The following is a 16,472-nucleotide window of genomic DNA, read 5'->3' as shown; positions in this document are numbered from 1 at the left end:
TGGACAAGATTAGTTTAAGTTCATTGATATTAATGAATCTACTCTGAGTATATCTTAGTACAGCAAAACACTGAATCAATATCAAGAAAAATAATTCAACAGTGAGTGCTTCTAAATTAACTTTTGCTGATATAGATCATAAGAGGTGTCATAAGAGCCTATCCAATATCATTACCATAAGATACATACATGTTAGTTGTGCTAATTCCATATTTTGGGGCATTTATTCAGAGAAGCCTGAAAAACAGCTTAAAATTTGAAGAGAGGTTTTTAATGATGAATATGACAAAAATTAACATTAGAAGTTGCTCTGAATTATGTTCATTTTCCCTATGACAAATATCTTTTCCATCAAATATATTTAAACAACGTAATTGCAATCGGACATAACATTAAACCACAGTTTAGTGATTTGTGTGCAATACATCTCCCTACTCTTTCTTTGCTCAAGGAGTAACAGATGCTTCGGATCATCCCCTCCTCTGGAATAGTCATAAAGAGGAAGTTGAAAGCAACTGTTTCCACTTTCAGCTAACCACAGTTTGTGATTTGACTGAATGGGAAAAGCTATGGTTAGTTTAAACAATGGTTTGTCCAAACAATCCAAGATCAAACTGTGGTTTATTAAAACTAACAGCAGCCTCACTTTGGTCAAAACAACATTCAGTGGTTAGTTGAATACAGAAGTGGTTGTTTCTGATCTCTTCCTTGCAGCCACCCTGGAGAAGAAGAAAGGGCGGGAGCATGAAAGCCTGAGGTTTGTTCATCTGCCACAAAACTATGGCTTAGAATTACATCTGAATCTGGTCACAGATTGCCACACTGAGACAAGACAACAATGGCAGGACAGTTAACAGTATCTGGAGATGGCATTCACCCTGGATCACACTTTATATGGCACATTTTTACAGGTAGTCATACCTATCACCCATACAGCAAGAATTTTTGACTTCCCATCAGACATGAAAGGTAGCTGTGTATCTCTAAATTCTTGGGCACTCAAAGTAGTGTGTGCCCACTTCATGTTTACAGATCCATGTCTTTGTGTTAGGCAGTAAAATATTATTCACTTACAGTCTTCAATGTAGCTTATTCCTTTAGTCAGTGCACAGGGCTGCATCTTAATCCTCCCTCAGATCAAAGTTCAGTAGACTGCTTGGGGCAATACACTGCTGTATTCTTATTGTAACTGCAGATAGAAACTAGAATTGCTCAGGTGTAAATCTGACACACAGAGTTTGACTATTCAGAAATTATATAGAGTAACCTTCCCCCTTTCTTCAGCTACTCAGTTTTTTTAGAAACTGTGTACAGAAAAAAAAAAAAAACCACCCAAAACTTATTTACGGAATGTAACGTTTAGAGAATAACCCACAATCCCCCCCCCCCCCCGGCACTCTTCAGCAGTCTAACATTACGGCTTGCTCATACTTATGGCTTATCCCCAAACTGCACAGTCTTTTATTGAGATTTGAATCCCATGGCCTTCTTGGATCACTCCAACTCATCTGCTCTGCTGTTTGCTCTTCTCTAGCACTGGTCCTCCTATTAGGCAGAGTGAGGCAGCTGCCTCGGGTGGCTGATTTTGGATGTCGTGAAATTGTAGTGAATGATTAGTAATTTTATTTATTACTATTATTCTTACTATTAAATATTGTTGCTTCCAGGGAAAGGAAGAGGTCTTTGTGGGAAGTGGCTGGCCTTGCATGCCAAACACCTTGACTTAGCTGGGAGGGAGCAGCCATTTGTGCTGCAGTCTCAGGCAGTAAAATGTCTCAGGTTACCTCAGGGCTGTCACTTTCTTTTGAGGAGAAATTTAGATTAAATGTTCTTTTGCACTTTGAAAATAGATTTTTCTGTGGTTAGGAACTGGTGGCAAAATGCACTAAGATGTTTGAGATAATGATCAATTGATGGGAAGATGTATGGCCTCTGTACAAACAAATCTAGATGAACACTCATTGTTGTACAACATCCCTGCAATGCTCAATAAAGAGCAAACATCTCCTAAACTCTGTGCAAGCTTTGGGCAGGTAAATCAGGGAGAATGCATAATAAACATGTTACTTGGAGGAGCCCTTGAGCTGGCTCTGCTCTTCTTTACAGCTGGTGTATATATGTGTGTGTGTGTGTGTGTAAAACATTGTCATGCAGAAGACACTGACCCCCCAAAGTCCCTGTTAAAAACATATAACCTCCCCATTTCCACTTTTCTCCTGCACAAAGCCAAGGTAACATGTTCGAAGACGAATCCCTGTTTTCTTTTTATATTAATTGACTTGCACAGCTTTTTATTGACTGGGGTGGGGTGGTGCAGAGGAAAAACTATGGGGAAATTTGAGGGACTCCCCACCACCACCACCACCACTGAATGAGGATTTCTACCAGATATGTACCCCTGCAGCTTTGTAATTCTGTCTGAATAAAAACAACAGTGCTGAGGCTGCATCCTAAAACATGCCAGGGTATCAATTCCCACCTGCCCCCCCCCAAAAAAAACAATGCTATCTTTCTTGTTACATTTCATAGTGTCTGACAACTTTTAACCACAGGAAAGAAGCTGCTTTGAAGAAGTCTCTTGCTAAGTCAAGCTCTAGCATGGAGCTTAGACGCCTGAGCCCTCAGGGCTCCAGGATTGTCAGCAGCCTTTTTTTCTTTCTTTTTAAATAGCTGAGTTAGGGGTTTTTCTTCAGAAGTTATTTTGGGGAGTGGGTGGGACAGGAGAACAAATGAAATTGAGTAAGAAATGCAAACTAAAAGTGAGGGACAGAACAGAGCTCCCAAGGCTACCTCGGCAGATCCTGATATAATTTCACGCTTTTTGGAGGCATTTAATTCTAAATTGTCTAGGATGAATTTTAGACGGGCAGTCCCACAGAATTAAATGGGCATGATACTGTCAAGGGAGTATCTGTCGAGGAATCCTTGTGTTGGTTCTATTAACATCCTCCACTAAGCCTACCGTTTTCAGCGGTCTCCTCTTTAGATGGGTCTGAAAAGCATTTGTGACACGGGAATTTACTTATAGCCAGCGGAGGTGTGTGCAAAACTTATTACACAGTGAAACGTATTACAATGCATTCAACTGGATGCATGAAGGAACTCTCCACAGCAGTTCCCCATGTGTGTTTACTTGCCTGCATAGAACAATGTCTGAAGAGAGACATTCATTTGCTTAGCTCATTGGGCACAGAAATAGTCACTTCATAGTTTTCTCCTGCCTAAGAGATGCTTTCTGGAAACTCTGGAAACTAACTCTCTCAGATGAAGATACTGCTTTGCAAATTTGTTTACTTGATACCCCATACTGCACACTAAGAAATGTGTCCCACGTTGACTGTCCCAGTTTAGGGTCACTTTAGAGATACATAAAAGCCCAGACAGCAACTTTCTATGCTTATGCTCTGTCCCCGACCAGACTCGCTTGTTGGAACCCCGCTGCTCCTGTCCCCAACAGCTGTGATGAACTAACTCCTGTGCTCATTAGGTTATATGCAAACAGTGATGAAAGGGAATGTAGAGCCGTGTCACGTTGAGCAGTCAGAAAACAAACCTTTGACACAAAGCAGCAGGCAGATAATAAGACTCTGTGGTTGACAACAAATGAGACTACACTTAATTTGCTGTGCAGTGTTCATGTAATTAGATACATTTGGTACAGGCAAGGAAGTAGACAGCTAGAATATGGTCATGATGAATTGGGGGACCCTCTGTCAGGCTCTGATCATATTAATCATAAGGCCAAAGCTTGGTGACTCAATTTTTCTTCCGAGTATGCACTGTTACTTTCTTTTCCACAGGGAAAATATGCTACGGTTTTGAACTAGAATTCTTGTGTAAACACACATACACACACACTTGTTGTGTTTAAAGTAGAATAATCATAAGAAATATTCCTTTTGTTTGAATAAGGAGATTTTCTTGTACACGGTATAAACACAGGATAGCCCTATCAATTCTGCAGCAGAATTCTATTGTCTCTCATGGCACCAGGAAACAAGAATAGCCCCTACTATAGCATCCTTAAAATCTACACAGTGGTGGCCACTCTGTTTACCAATCTGATCTAAAGCACAGGATGGTATCAGTGTACAGTATAATAGATAGGAAGCCCTCTTTCCTTCCTACACATACTGTAAGGAGGTTTTTCCTGCGGAGACAGTGACACGACACTGCAAAAACAGGCACAACCATTAATTTATTTCACTGGTAGCCTATTTGAAATCGCTTACCTACAACTTTTCACCGGAATTATAACTAGCAGGTTTACAAAAATGAAATGATACAGTTGTAACAAATTAAAATTTAGAAAAAGATATCCAAAGGTTTAGTAAAATCTGCTACTCAGGATTGACCGTCTGAGAATGCCTGAGTAAACGCATGTGCTTTTAGCCACTGGTGAAACAGCAAGGCAGCACTTGCCTACTGCACCTCCAAAAGGAGATAATTTCACAAGGGAACTGACACTAAAATTTGGTGCCCCGCCTCTCTTGCTCTGTTATACATCATTGTTGCGTTGCCTCCTGTGGTGCTGGCGCCCAGTTTGGTCGCACTACTCTTCAACCAACTCTGACCATGGAGAAGGCCTTCCAGATGAGTATGCAAGGCCTAAGTCACCACCAGAGCCTTCTGCCTGTGCCATTTGTGGCTATGGAGGCTTGAGGAATTACATTTCAGTCAATTCTGATTCAGGCTGACCTGATCCACACACCCCAGACCAATGTGCATATTGGAATGTTAAAACTAGCCTGTTCTTGACTCACAAAACATACCACGGTGCATTAAAAAATTGGTGCTTTGGGATTTAGAAATGCACTTGTGGAGATATGTATTTCACAAGATTTATATAATGCTCGATCATAATAAACCCTCAAAGAAAAAAGAATATAATTATCAGTAAAAAAAGAGCTGAAACCCACTATTTAAAGGAGCTGTAGTTCAACAACATTTGGAGGGCCACAGGATAGCCACCCTTGCCCATAAGTCTGTTCTTCTTGTTTTTAATGTGGAACCAGAAAGGCTACACCCCCTCACTTCCACAGAGGTTTCTGCCAAGGAAACAGAGAAGGCCTCTGACTTCAAACTCCGGAAGCACTGCTTCTTGTTACGGATTGTCCAGTAGCAAAATAAACTGTAAACTTCTATGTCACGTAGGGAAGTATTAAGTTAGAAACAACATGTTGCTAAAAAAAGAAAAAGGCTGCAATTTTAAGTCCGCAAAATAATAAACTTGTTTAAACAAACCTTTGTGTTTTGGTTTCTGAGAGCAAAGACTGATCTTACCCGACATTAATGCCTTTGATTGTTCTTTCAACCAAGTCAGTTACTACGAAAGAGTACAGTATAATCCTTTGGGGAGTTGGGTTAGGGTTCTGGCAGCTGGTAGGATTATCACTGATGTAACCCAGGTAGATCTTGCTGCTGATTTCACAGAGTCTGAGGCAGTATGCCTCTGGACACAAATTGCTGCAATCACAGGTGGGGAGAGTGCTGTTGTGCTCAGGTCCTGCTTATGTATGGTTTTCCCTTGGGCATCTGGCTGGCCACTGTGAGAACACAGTGCTGGACTAGATGGACCACTGGCCTGATCTAGCAGGCCCCAATGCTTTTGGTAGTAAAGAGTCCACACAGCTCAATAATCCAGCATGTGGAAAAACAACTGCTCTATTATAGGGTGATTTAGTCCAAGTGGTAATGCTGGAATAACATAACCCTCTAATCTAATTCATGAGTAGCACCCTTGTCCCCTGGGGTGCTGGGGGAAAGAGCAGCAAAAAAGAAACCAAAGTCTAAGATCCCAATCAGATGAGGATACTGGAGGACAGCATCCATCTCTTTGCTTTAGATCACCTTGGTCTAAGACAGTCTTAGGTACAGAGGTTAATATGAGGGCATTTCTTGGCAGTAGGGCAAACTCAAGACAGGAGTTATTTATATTGCAGGGCAGCAGCTGAAGAAGGAGCAAAAAGGGTTCGCTCTGATTGTTTAGAAATACACAATCGCTTTGAGGTCCTCTCCCCTAGCATGGAAGATGAAGAGCAGACTCCATTTGAGGATCTCTCCCTCATTACAGTCGATCAGGTATATGAAGACGAGCAGTAAAGTCAGTCCTCAGGGAATGTGCAGGCGACCTTGGAACGGACAGCTCATGGAAGAACCCCGACCAGACCTAAGAGGAGGCGTGTAGTGGTGATAGGGGATTCCCTACTGAGGGGAACAGAAGCAGTGATCTGTGAGCCTGACAAGATGTCTCGGGAAGTGTGCTGTCTCCCCGGGGCTAAGATCCAAGATGTAACTGAACGACTGCAAGGAATCATAAAACCCACTGACAAATACCCCTTCTTCTTGGTTCATGTGGGAACCAATGACACTGCAAGCAATAGCCTCCAGAAGATCAAAAGAGACTACGATGCTCTGGGCAGGAAATTGAAGCAATTAAATGCACAAATTGTCATCTCATCTGTCCTCCCAGTTGAACGATGTGGCCCAGGGACAGCGGGAAAAATAGTGGAAGTGAACAGCTGGCTTCGCAAATGGTGTAAACAGGAACAGTCTGGATTCTTAGATCACGGACTGCAGTTTCTTGAAGATGGACTTCTGGCAAGCGATGGGCTGCACCTCACAACGGTTGGGAGGAATATTTTTGCCAAAAATCTCAGAAACCTCATCAGGAGGGCTTTAAACTGACTAATGTGGGGGAGGGAGACAGTGCTCCTGAAGGTAGGAGTCTATCAATTGATGAAGATGATCATCCAAATGTCATAGACCAAATGGAGCAAACAGCACGCAGACCTAGTGGTGGGAGGAAAAAATCCTTAAATAAGAGACACGGGTGAATGATTAATGGACTTCAATGTCTGTACACTAATGCGCAAAGCATGGGAAATAAACAAGATGAGCTTGAGCTCTTGGTACAGCAAACTAAATATGACATAATAGGCATCACTGAAACCTGGTGGGATAAGCCCCACGACTGGAATGTAATAATGGAGGGATACAATCTATTTCAGAGAAACAGACCAGACAAGAAAGGAGGAGGAGTGGCGTTATATGTCAGGGATGTGTATACCTGTGAAGAGATTCAAGATTTAGAACCTCAAAGCCAAAGTGAGATCATTTGGGTCAAAATTAAGGGAGAGAAGAATAACAGTGACCTCATTGTGGGAGTTTACTATAGATCCCCAAGCCAAACGGAGGACATAGATGATGCCTTCCTGGAACAGATGGCCAAGCATGCAAAAGGAAGGGAGATAGTAGTAATGGGGGACTTCAATTACCCGGATATTTGTTGGATGTCAAACTCAGCCAAGAGCATAAGGTCAAACAGATTCCTCACTGGCCTTGCAGACAACTTCATTGTCCAGAAAGTGGGAGAAGCAACAAGAGGAACAGCCATTTTAGATCTGGTCCTAACCAATGTTGATGACCTGGTTAGTGGGGTAGAAGTGGAAGGATCATTAGACGCGAGTGATCATGCTCTTCTGAAGTTTACTATACAGCGGAAAGGAGCAGCCAAGCATACTAGGTCTCAATTTCTTGACTTTAAGAAAGCCGACTTCATAAAACCTAGGGAAGTGCTGGGTGAGATCCCATGGTCAGTAATACTAAAAGGAAAGGGAGTTCATGATGGTTGGGAGTTTGTTAAGAGGGAGATAGTAAAAGCACAACTTCAGGCAATACCAATGAGATGGAAGGTGCCTAAAGAAGCCAGGGTGGCTATCTAAAGAACTTTTAACTGAGTTAAGCTTAAAAAAGGATGTGTACAAAAAATGGAAAAGGGGGGAAACCACCAAAGAGGAATTCCAACAAATAGCCAGCACGTGTAGACACAAAGTCAGAAAAGCTAAAGCACAGAATGAACTCAGGCTTGCTAGAGAGGTTAAAAGCAACAAAAAAGACTTTTATGGGTATGTTTGTAGCAAAAGGAAGAACAAAGAAACAGTGGGGTCACTCAGAGGAGAAGATGGTGAAATGCAAACAGGGGACACAGAAAGGGCTGAACTCCTCAATGCCTTCTTTGCCTCAATCTTCTCCGATAAAGAAAACAATGCCCGACCTGAAGAATTTGGAGCAAATGATTCAGCAAAGGAAACACAGCCCAGAATAACTAAGGAGATAGTACAATAATACTTGGCTAGTCTAGATGTATTCAAGTCTCCAGGGCCAGATGAACTGCATCCAAGAGTATTAAAAGAACTGGCAGATGTGATCTCAGAACCACTGGCAGTCATCTTTGAGAATTCCTGGAGAACAGGTGAAGTCCCGGCAGACTGGAGGAGGGCAAATGTTGTCCCTATTTTCAAAAAGGGGAAAAGAGAGGACCCAAATAATTACCGCCCAGTCAGTCTGACATCAATACCAGGGAAGATTCTGGAGCAAATCATTAAGCAAACAGTCTGTGAGCACCTAGAAAGGAATGCTGTGATCACCAATAGTCAGCATGGATTTCTGAAAAATAAGTCATGTCAGACCACCTGATCTCATTTTTTGACAGAATTACAACCCTGGTAGATGAAGGGAACGCAGTGGATGTAGCCTACCTTGATTTCAGCAAGGCATTTGACAAGGTGCCCCATTATATTCTTGTAAAGAAGCTGGTAAAATGCGGTCTTGACTATGCTACCACTCAGTGGATTTGTAACTGGCTGACTGACCGAACCCAAAGGGTGCTCATCAATGGTTCCTCTTCATCCTGGAGAAGAGTGACTAGTGGGGTGCCACAGGGTTCTGTCTTGGGCCCGGTCTTATTCAACATCTTTATCAACGACTTGGATGATGGACTCAAGGGCATCCTGATCAATTTTGCAGATGACACCAAACTGGGAGGGGTGGCTAACACCCCAGAGGACAGGATCACACTTCAAAACGACCTTGACAGATTAGAAAACTGGGCCAAAACAAACAAGATGAATTTTAACAGGGAGAAATGTAAAGTATTGCACTTGGGCAAAAAAAATGAGAGGTACAAATACAAGATGGGTGACATCTGGCTTGAGAGCAGTACATGTGAAAAGGATCTAGGAGTCTTGGTTGACCACAAACTTGACATGAGCCAACAGTGTGACGCGGCAGCTAAAAAAGCCAATGCAATTCTGGGCTGCATCAATAGGAGTATAGCATCTAGATCAAGGGAAGTAATAGTGCCACTGTATTCTGCTCTGGTCAGACCTCACCTGGAGTACTGTGTCCACTTCTGGGCACCACAGTTCAAGAAGGACACTGACAAACTGGAACGTGTCCAGAGGAGGGCAACCAAAATGGTCAAAGGCCTGGAAACGATGCCTTATGAGGAACGGCTAAGGGAGCTGGGCATGTTTAGCCTGGAGAAGTTAAGGGGTGATATGATAGCCATGTTCAAATATATAAAAGGATGTCACATAGAGGAGGGAGAAAGGTTGTTTTCTGCTGCTCCAGAGAAGCGGACACGGAGCAATGGATCCAAACTACAAGAAAGAAGATTCCACCTAAACATTAGGAAGAACTTCCTGACAGTAAGAGCTGTTCGACAGTGGAATTTGCTGCCAAGGAGTGTGGTGGAGTCTCCTTCTTTGGAGGTCTTTAAGCAGAGGCTTGACAACCATATGTCAGGAGTGCTCTGATGGTGTTTCCTGCTTGGCAGGAGGTTGGACTTGATGGCCCTTGTGGTCTCTTCCAACTCTATGATTCTATGATTCTATATTGAATACAAGACCCAAGGTTGATGCATGCACTCTTGTTTTTTAGTACGATGCATTGGCTCAGCTTGGGTTAGATATGCACGTGTTACCTTGCTCCTTTGAATGATCCAGAGGATGGGCAGATCCAAGCTCAGAGTGGTTCCCAATCTAAAAGTACCTAGGTGGCAAGCCTATGCTTATTTACCTGGGAGTAAGTCCCATTTGACTCCATGAGGGGTTACGCCTGTTAATTCACCATCATGTTGTAGAACCTGCAATTCCCACTAGCAGAGAGCTATCCTAGAATGCTATGAGTGGTATTTGACTAAGATTTACTCAAAGCAGAGCCACTGAATGTAATGGACCAAACTTAGTCATGTTTCTTCATTTCAGTTGACTACCACCTTAGATGCTTCATTTTGCATGGAAAAAATGAAACTCCAGAGCAATGTATAGTTTTTGTTTTGTTTTAAACAGTTAAAAGATCAGAGCATTTCCTGTTGCCGCTCCAAATCCATTACTATGAAACCTCTAGGTTTTAGTTTCAGAAGCCATGGATGTTGTTGTTATTATTTACTGGATTTGCCAGTTGCTTCCAAGGGAACTCAAAATGACTTACATTAAAAATGACTGACATGATAGAGGTGGCCATGTTTTATTATTGACCTGCTCCTCTCAGCTCCCCTTGATGGGAGCATTTCCCCACAGTGATCAGCATGCTGACCATGCAGTGATAAATCCAACGTGGGATATTCCAGGCCAGCTAGGGAGGCACATTTTGTCCCAGGCGCTGTGCCTGGTATTTTTTGGCAACAATGAAGCAGTTAATACCCTTTTCAAAGACCTCCGCAACTCCCCATTGCATGAAATTGCCCAGCTGTCAGACCTTCAGACTCGCCTTCATCCTCACAGCAGTTCTTCTCCTGCTTAAAAAGGGGGATATCCGGAAACAGGGCATTCCAGAAGAGGAAAGGGGGAGGAAACTGTCAGCTGTGCTGCTCTTCATCACGTCCTTAGGAGACGGCATATTTTTCTCTTCACTGATTGCAGCTGGATTTGGAAACAGCCAGAGCAGGATTTTGACCCCTCTCTAGAGACATTTTCTCCTCTTTCTCCAAAGTCTTATTTTCATCTCTAGTGAGTTACTTGCTGTCTATCACCGGCTGCTGAGTAAGTTTCAAAAGTATGAACACCTAAAAGTGTAGCTGTGCCTCTGGGGTGCACACAGAGGATGGCCTACTGAAAATACTTATGAAAGGCAGTGAGGCCCTGTATTTGACTGGAAGAGGAGGAACAAAGATGCCCGTGTGTGTGTGCCAAGATTCCGCAGCAGCAGTGCAGAAAAACATTTTATTACTAGCATTATCATTATTATATTTATTTATCTCCCACCTTTCTCCTGAGCTGGAATTAGAAAACATAGCAGAATGTGGCACCAAAGCACAGGACTCAGTTTCCTGAGAATTTCAGTTTTCTGCCTTTCTTTGGAAAATTTCTTTCTTTCTTTTGCGGATTTCTAATCTTTAGCAGCACCTCCTGGAATCTGAGAAGCTGGAAAGAAAGCCAACTAACAGCATTCTACACATGTCTACTAAGTAAGTCCTATTGAGACCAATGGGACATACTCCCAAGTAAGCGAGTAGAATGGTTGCATGTGCTGTAGCACACCATCTCACTGGCATATTTCTGTATGATTTATTCCATTTCTGTTGGAAAGTGGAAAGAGCAAAGTAAGGACCTTATAGAGCTGTGACGATCAGCAATGGAACTATTTGCACAACTGAATGACAAACTATTAATAAAGATACACACCACTGTGATTTCTGCGATTGATAACACCTGTAGAGTAGTCAGTATTCCAGTTAACAAATTTATACAGAGGACAAAAGAGATAGATTTTGAGGAAGCTAAGAATAGAATGCTTACCCTTTCAGAAAGGCCTTGCTATATATATGCTGTAGCATATTTCTTTCTTTTTCCTGTCATTAAAGTCCAGCATAGGAAGGAGGAGGCTACAGCACCAAAGCAAACTGGTAAAACTTACCCATGAATGGCATGGATAGAGTGAGGTTCATAATGGTATCTTCCTTCCTGGTGACGCATGTCAATTGGCAAAGGAGCATGGAAGGCTGGGAAAAGATGCTGTGGCACTGTGGAAGGAAAAAGAAGAAAAACGGCTTCAAAAAACTTCCTTCGTTTTATTAAAAAGAAGGGGGGAAAAGCCCCACAAAACAGTTTCAAAAGCACTAAAGCTCCATGCATTTCAGAGCAAGTGCAGAGGCAAACAAGGGGGTCTTCGAGATATCTGTACTATCGTACACCAGAGAAGAAGAATGAATAAATAATCAAAGCCATTTGGAGAAATCCTACATCTTCGACATAAAAGATCTCCAACAGGGTTTTTGACAAAGACAAGCAGCTAAGCGCTCTTTGAACTCAGGGAGATTATAGGAAGCACCAAGGAATACTCGGATCCCAGTGCAAATCAGAGTCGACAGAGCTTGGCGGAACCCAGACCAGAATTGCTTCCACTGTCAGCAGTAGCAGCACCTTTCCCTAAGGTATATACACAAACATCCCAACTTGGAAATATTTATCTAAGAGTGGAACAGGCAAGTAAAGCACCAATGTGAACTCTTTTTTTAAAAAAAAACTTTTTTTTATTCAAAATTAAAACAAAGCATATTATCCAAAAACGTATCATCCTTATTCCCCCCCCCTTTTTCCTCCCTTCCCCCACCCTCCCACACAAAACCCACCCACCCCCACCCCCCGGCTTCCCTCAGTTCCAGTCTTTGGTTTCTCTGAGAATGCTGTTTTCTGCATGTTACAAAGTTGTATAGATCCTCAAACTATTTAGCTGATTATTATCAATAAAAAGTTTGTGAATGTTTATTCAAAGCCAGCCAAGGAGTCCAGTTCGCTTTGTTGCGTCTTCAATTACTTTGTAAAGGGTTCCCATTCATCTTTAAAGTCACAGTTATCCTTGTCCCATAGCTTATATGTCAGTCTTGCCAGTTCTGCATAGTCCATCAATTTTTCTTGCCATGATTCTTTAGTTGGGGTTAGAACCAATGTGAACTCTTTAAGCAGTAAGAACTGGAAAGGAAATGTGGCTGTGGTCCCACTGAAAGAGCCTTAATTGCCCTTACTTATCATCATTTGTGGCCCCACTGATGTGCATTTGTTTCCACTTCATTAAAGAGGTCTGCAAAGACTGCAGAACACCTACAGTGGCTGAAAGCTACAAGCCTTGGTATTTATTGCCAGTCCCCAAAGTTAACAGTGTGATTATCTGAGAGCTGTAACACAGTTGGGAAATTCACTGCACAAAAATGATAAACTGACTAATGCATTTGTATGACCTCTCAACCCTACATTTAGAGCCTGCTTTCCTTCTGCCATGAAACCCAAAGCAGCATACATCTGGTTCACAGGCACTGAACTGACCTGACCCAGACCTGCTTAGCTTCAACAAGATGGTAGCCTAATGCCCTCAAACCATGCCCTAGAACACCAGTCTTCCATTGGTGGGTTGGAACTCACAACCAGGTCACAGTCTGATCTAAGTTGGGTTGCAAGAGAAGCCATACCACCATACAAATATAATAAATATAAATATAATATGGTGCAAAAATTAGGAAATGGGTCCCTGAATGCATTTTTTATTATTATTAAAGGTGGGTCCAGGCAATGTAAATAAAAACGCAAGAGGGATTGGGCACTCCCCGACCCTTTTGACTTTATTAGGAGGAATAAAAACTTATCTCTAGAACATCCCCAACCCTTCTTTTCACTGTGGTCTTGTCAGCACAAGAGGAATATTTGGAAACTGCTTGAACTGCACAGTGAGCAAAAGCGAAAGAATACAGAAGATTATAACTCTATATCTATCTATCTATCTATCATCTATCTATCTATCTATCTATCATCTATCTAGCATCTATCTAGCATCTATCTCCATCCCTCTGAAAACCACCTGGCTGCCAGGGCTGTTGAGAGAGGAGTAAAATCAGAAATGATGGTGTAGAAAGAGTTCAAGGTTCCATAGCAGCCTTGTTCTAAGAGTCACAGGGGAATCCTGGCAGCTATTTTGCAGCCTGGCCAATGTCAGCACACAGTAGAGTAACTGTTAAACCTCCAAAGAGAAAAACAACAACAACTATGGAGTTAATATGAATGAATTATGGGGTCCACTACCACCTCCCCAACCCCAGCCATTCCAGGTTCTATGTAAACATTGATTTGACACTGCTCAAAGGGCCTGTGTAGTAGGAATCTTTTAAATAAAGATGCAGCTAGTGTCTACCCAAGTAGAAAGGGCATCATGACCCTGTTTGGTCTCAAATGAAAACAAAATCTCATTCACACTCCAGTTTTATAGCTGCTAGACTCTTCAGTGCCAACCTCTGTCCAACTCAATGCCAAGTCCACAAGCACTTAGCAGTTTTCAGTGCCAAGGCTTAACCCTGAGAGAATCAACAATAGAGAACATGTGCAGAATGTACTTCCTTTCCAACTGAAGTGAGCTGGGGAGTCCCTCGCTGGAAAGAGTTGTGCAAACAAGGCCTTTGTCTCATACTGGGTGACCACTTCAGTGGTACACCCAGCTTTGGAAAGCTAAACATTGATTTAGGGGACACTAACATGTGGCCAGCACCATGCCTAACTGAGTACTGGCCCCTAAAGAAACTGGCCCATCTTTTGTATCTGTCAAGGCAAACTTTGATGCTTAAGTCCCAATGGGGAAATGGAGGTAAGAGCTCGCTCATGCATTATGACGTACTGGCAAACACCTGTTACATACTCCATATACATGCTGAAAGAACCTTTATCACACATGTTTGCAAACATCCATTTGTTGCTTTAGTATGCATTTTAAAACATAACATGTGGTTGAATCCCTGACACCTCCAGTCAAAAAGATAAGAGGTAGGAGGTGATGAGAATGGCTTCAGGTGAAACCCTGGATAGATGCTGCTATGTGGATCATGTCATGACATAGATTAGTCATTAGTTGGCTCAGGATGGAGCCAGGAGTTTCTTGTCACTGTTCTGCTCTTGCTGGAGTGAAAGTGACAATAAAGTTATTATCTAGCTTCTTGACTGGCATTTTCACTAAGCCTTTCATGATAACTACTCAATGGACAAGTATTCTTACCGGGTGTGAGGCAGTTACATAGTTATACACACAGGGGTTAAAAGAGGTGGACATCCTTGGAATGTTTAATTATTAGTTATTAACGGCATTTTTTGCTTGTCCTCTAGCCAGTGTCCATAAAGAACTAAAGACTTACATGGAAGCAAGCTCCCAAGAAATCCGTCTAGACTTACTTCCCCACATGTGTATTTATGAAACGATGGGTCTGACCCTCTAGTATGGTTCTGCTATGGTCATTCACTGTGTATTTCTGCCTATTAGTATGATTGCTGATCTTTTGTTGATGTTGATGAACTATGTATGAAATGATTTTATTGTGGTTTAGTATATAACTGGCCCTGGGATCATTTGAAGAGCAAGATTATATCTAAAACAAGTAAATTAATTTAATTTAATTAAACTAGCTATTTAACAAACAAACAAACAAACAAACAAATATGGGATATTATAATTAGAAACCTGGTATTGGTGTGTGGGATGATGTATGAGGTCACGTGGATAAAGAGGACAAAATAAATTGTACTGTAGCATGGACATTGAGTTTACAGGAACCCATAATAATTAAATGGAAAGACCCAACATTGTTCACTCCAGATGTTGTTGGATGTCCACTCCCATCACCCTTGACCAATAGCCCTGCTAGCTGGGGCTGATGGGAGTGGTTGTCCAACAACATCTGGCTACCTCTGCATTAAAGGAAGGAGAATACAGAGAGATTGTACTTAAGAAATCAAACAACAGAAGCACAGGATCTCATATTTTTCTTGAAAATGTGGACATTTTTTCTGACTGTAGAAAAGCCTCTTTTTCTTTTCCTTGGTTGCCTGGGCAGATATATTTTGTGTATTAGGAAGATTGCAACCTTGTTACCTGTAACTTTCCAGGGGGCATGTAAACACTAGCCTTAGGCAAAGAAGGGATATAGAACAAGGCAAATATAAAGATGATCTCCATGCACTACCAATCACAGAATGGGAATCCCTATCAGAATCAGCATTTTTATTTTTGTTTTCTGGAGACAGAAACAGTTGCCTGATTTCTCGAAGGGTAAGCATACATTTCAAGAGAGAGAGAGAAATCTCTTTCAGCAGTCTAAACAGAAAATGCATTTTTTTAAGTTGCCCTTGTTGGTGTCTCTTCCTTGAATGTTGAATTCAAATAAATGAGGGATAAGACAAGACTGAAGTGGAGAGCTTTAAACCAGTGATTCCCAAACTCCCCACCCCCCCATTGACCACTTGAAAATGGCTAAGGGTCTTGGTAGACAGAGTAATGACTTTTCTGCCAGTTTTAGCAATTGTAATCTGCTGTGCTACATGCTGTGTGCTTTTCAATTGTATTTTTACAGACATACTTACAGACTCCCCAAATGAAGCTCACTTGCCACCAAGTGGTCCACAGAGCACCATTTGAGTAGTCCTGCTTTAAGCTTATTTACACATTTTGCCTTTTCCTATCTAGAATATTGTATAATACACATCATATTACTGCAATGCCGGACAACCGTGCTGGACATCTTACAACAAAATCCTATACACGTCTGCTCCAAAGTAAGTCCCACTGAGTTCAATGGTCTTTACTCCCAGCTAGGCGGGCATAGGTTTGGAGACCGAGCACAATAATTTACAGGTTGCCTCAGCGCCTAGGGCTTGCCG

General features: G+C 42.1%; 1 protein-coding gene across 1 annotated transcript in view; it reads right to left on the bottom strand.

The window, feature by feature from the left end:
- GLI2 (GLI family zinc finger 2) overlaps positions 1-16,472 on the bottom strand; it is a 201,339-nt gene that overhangs the window by 55,462 nt on the left and 129,405 nt on the right. Inside the window, exon 3 of the mRNA XM_079968565.1 lies at positions 11,701-11,806. Coding sequence (XP_079824691.1) covers positions 11,701-11,806 — 106 coding nt within the window. The remainder of the gene's footprint in view (positions 1-11,700; positions 11,807-16,472) is intronic.

Source organism: Podarcis cretensis (assembly GCF_951804945.1).
Source record: "Podarcis cretensis genome assembly, chromosome: 1".
NCBI classification, from domain to species: domain Eukaryota; kingdom Metazoa; phylum Chordata; class Lepidosauria; order Squamata; family Lacertidae; genus Podarcis; species Podarcis cretensis.
Note: the sequence above shows the minus strand (reverse complement) of the source record. Positions and strands in the feature narration are given on the sequence as shown.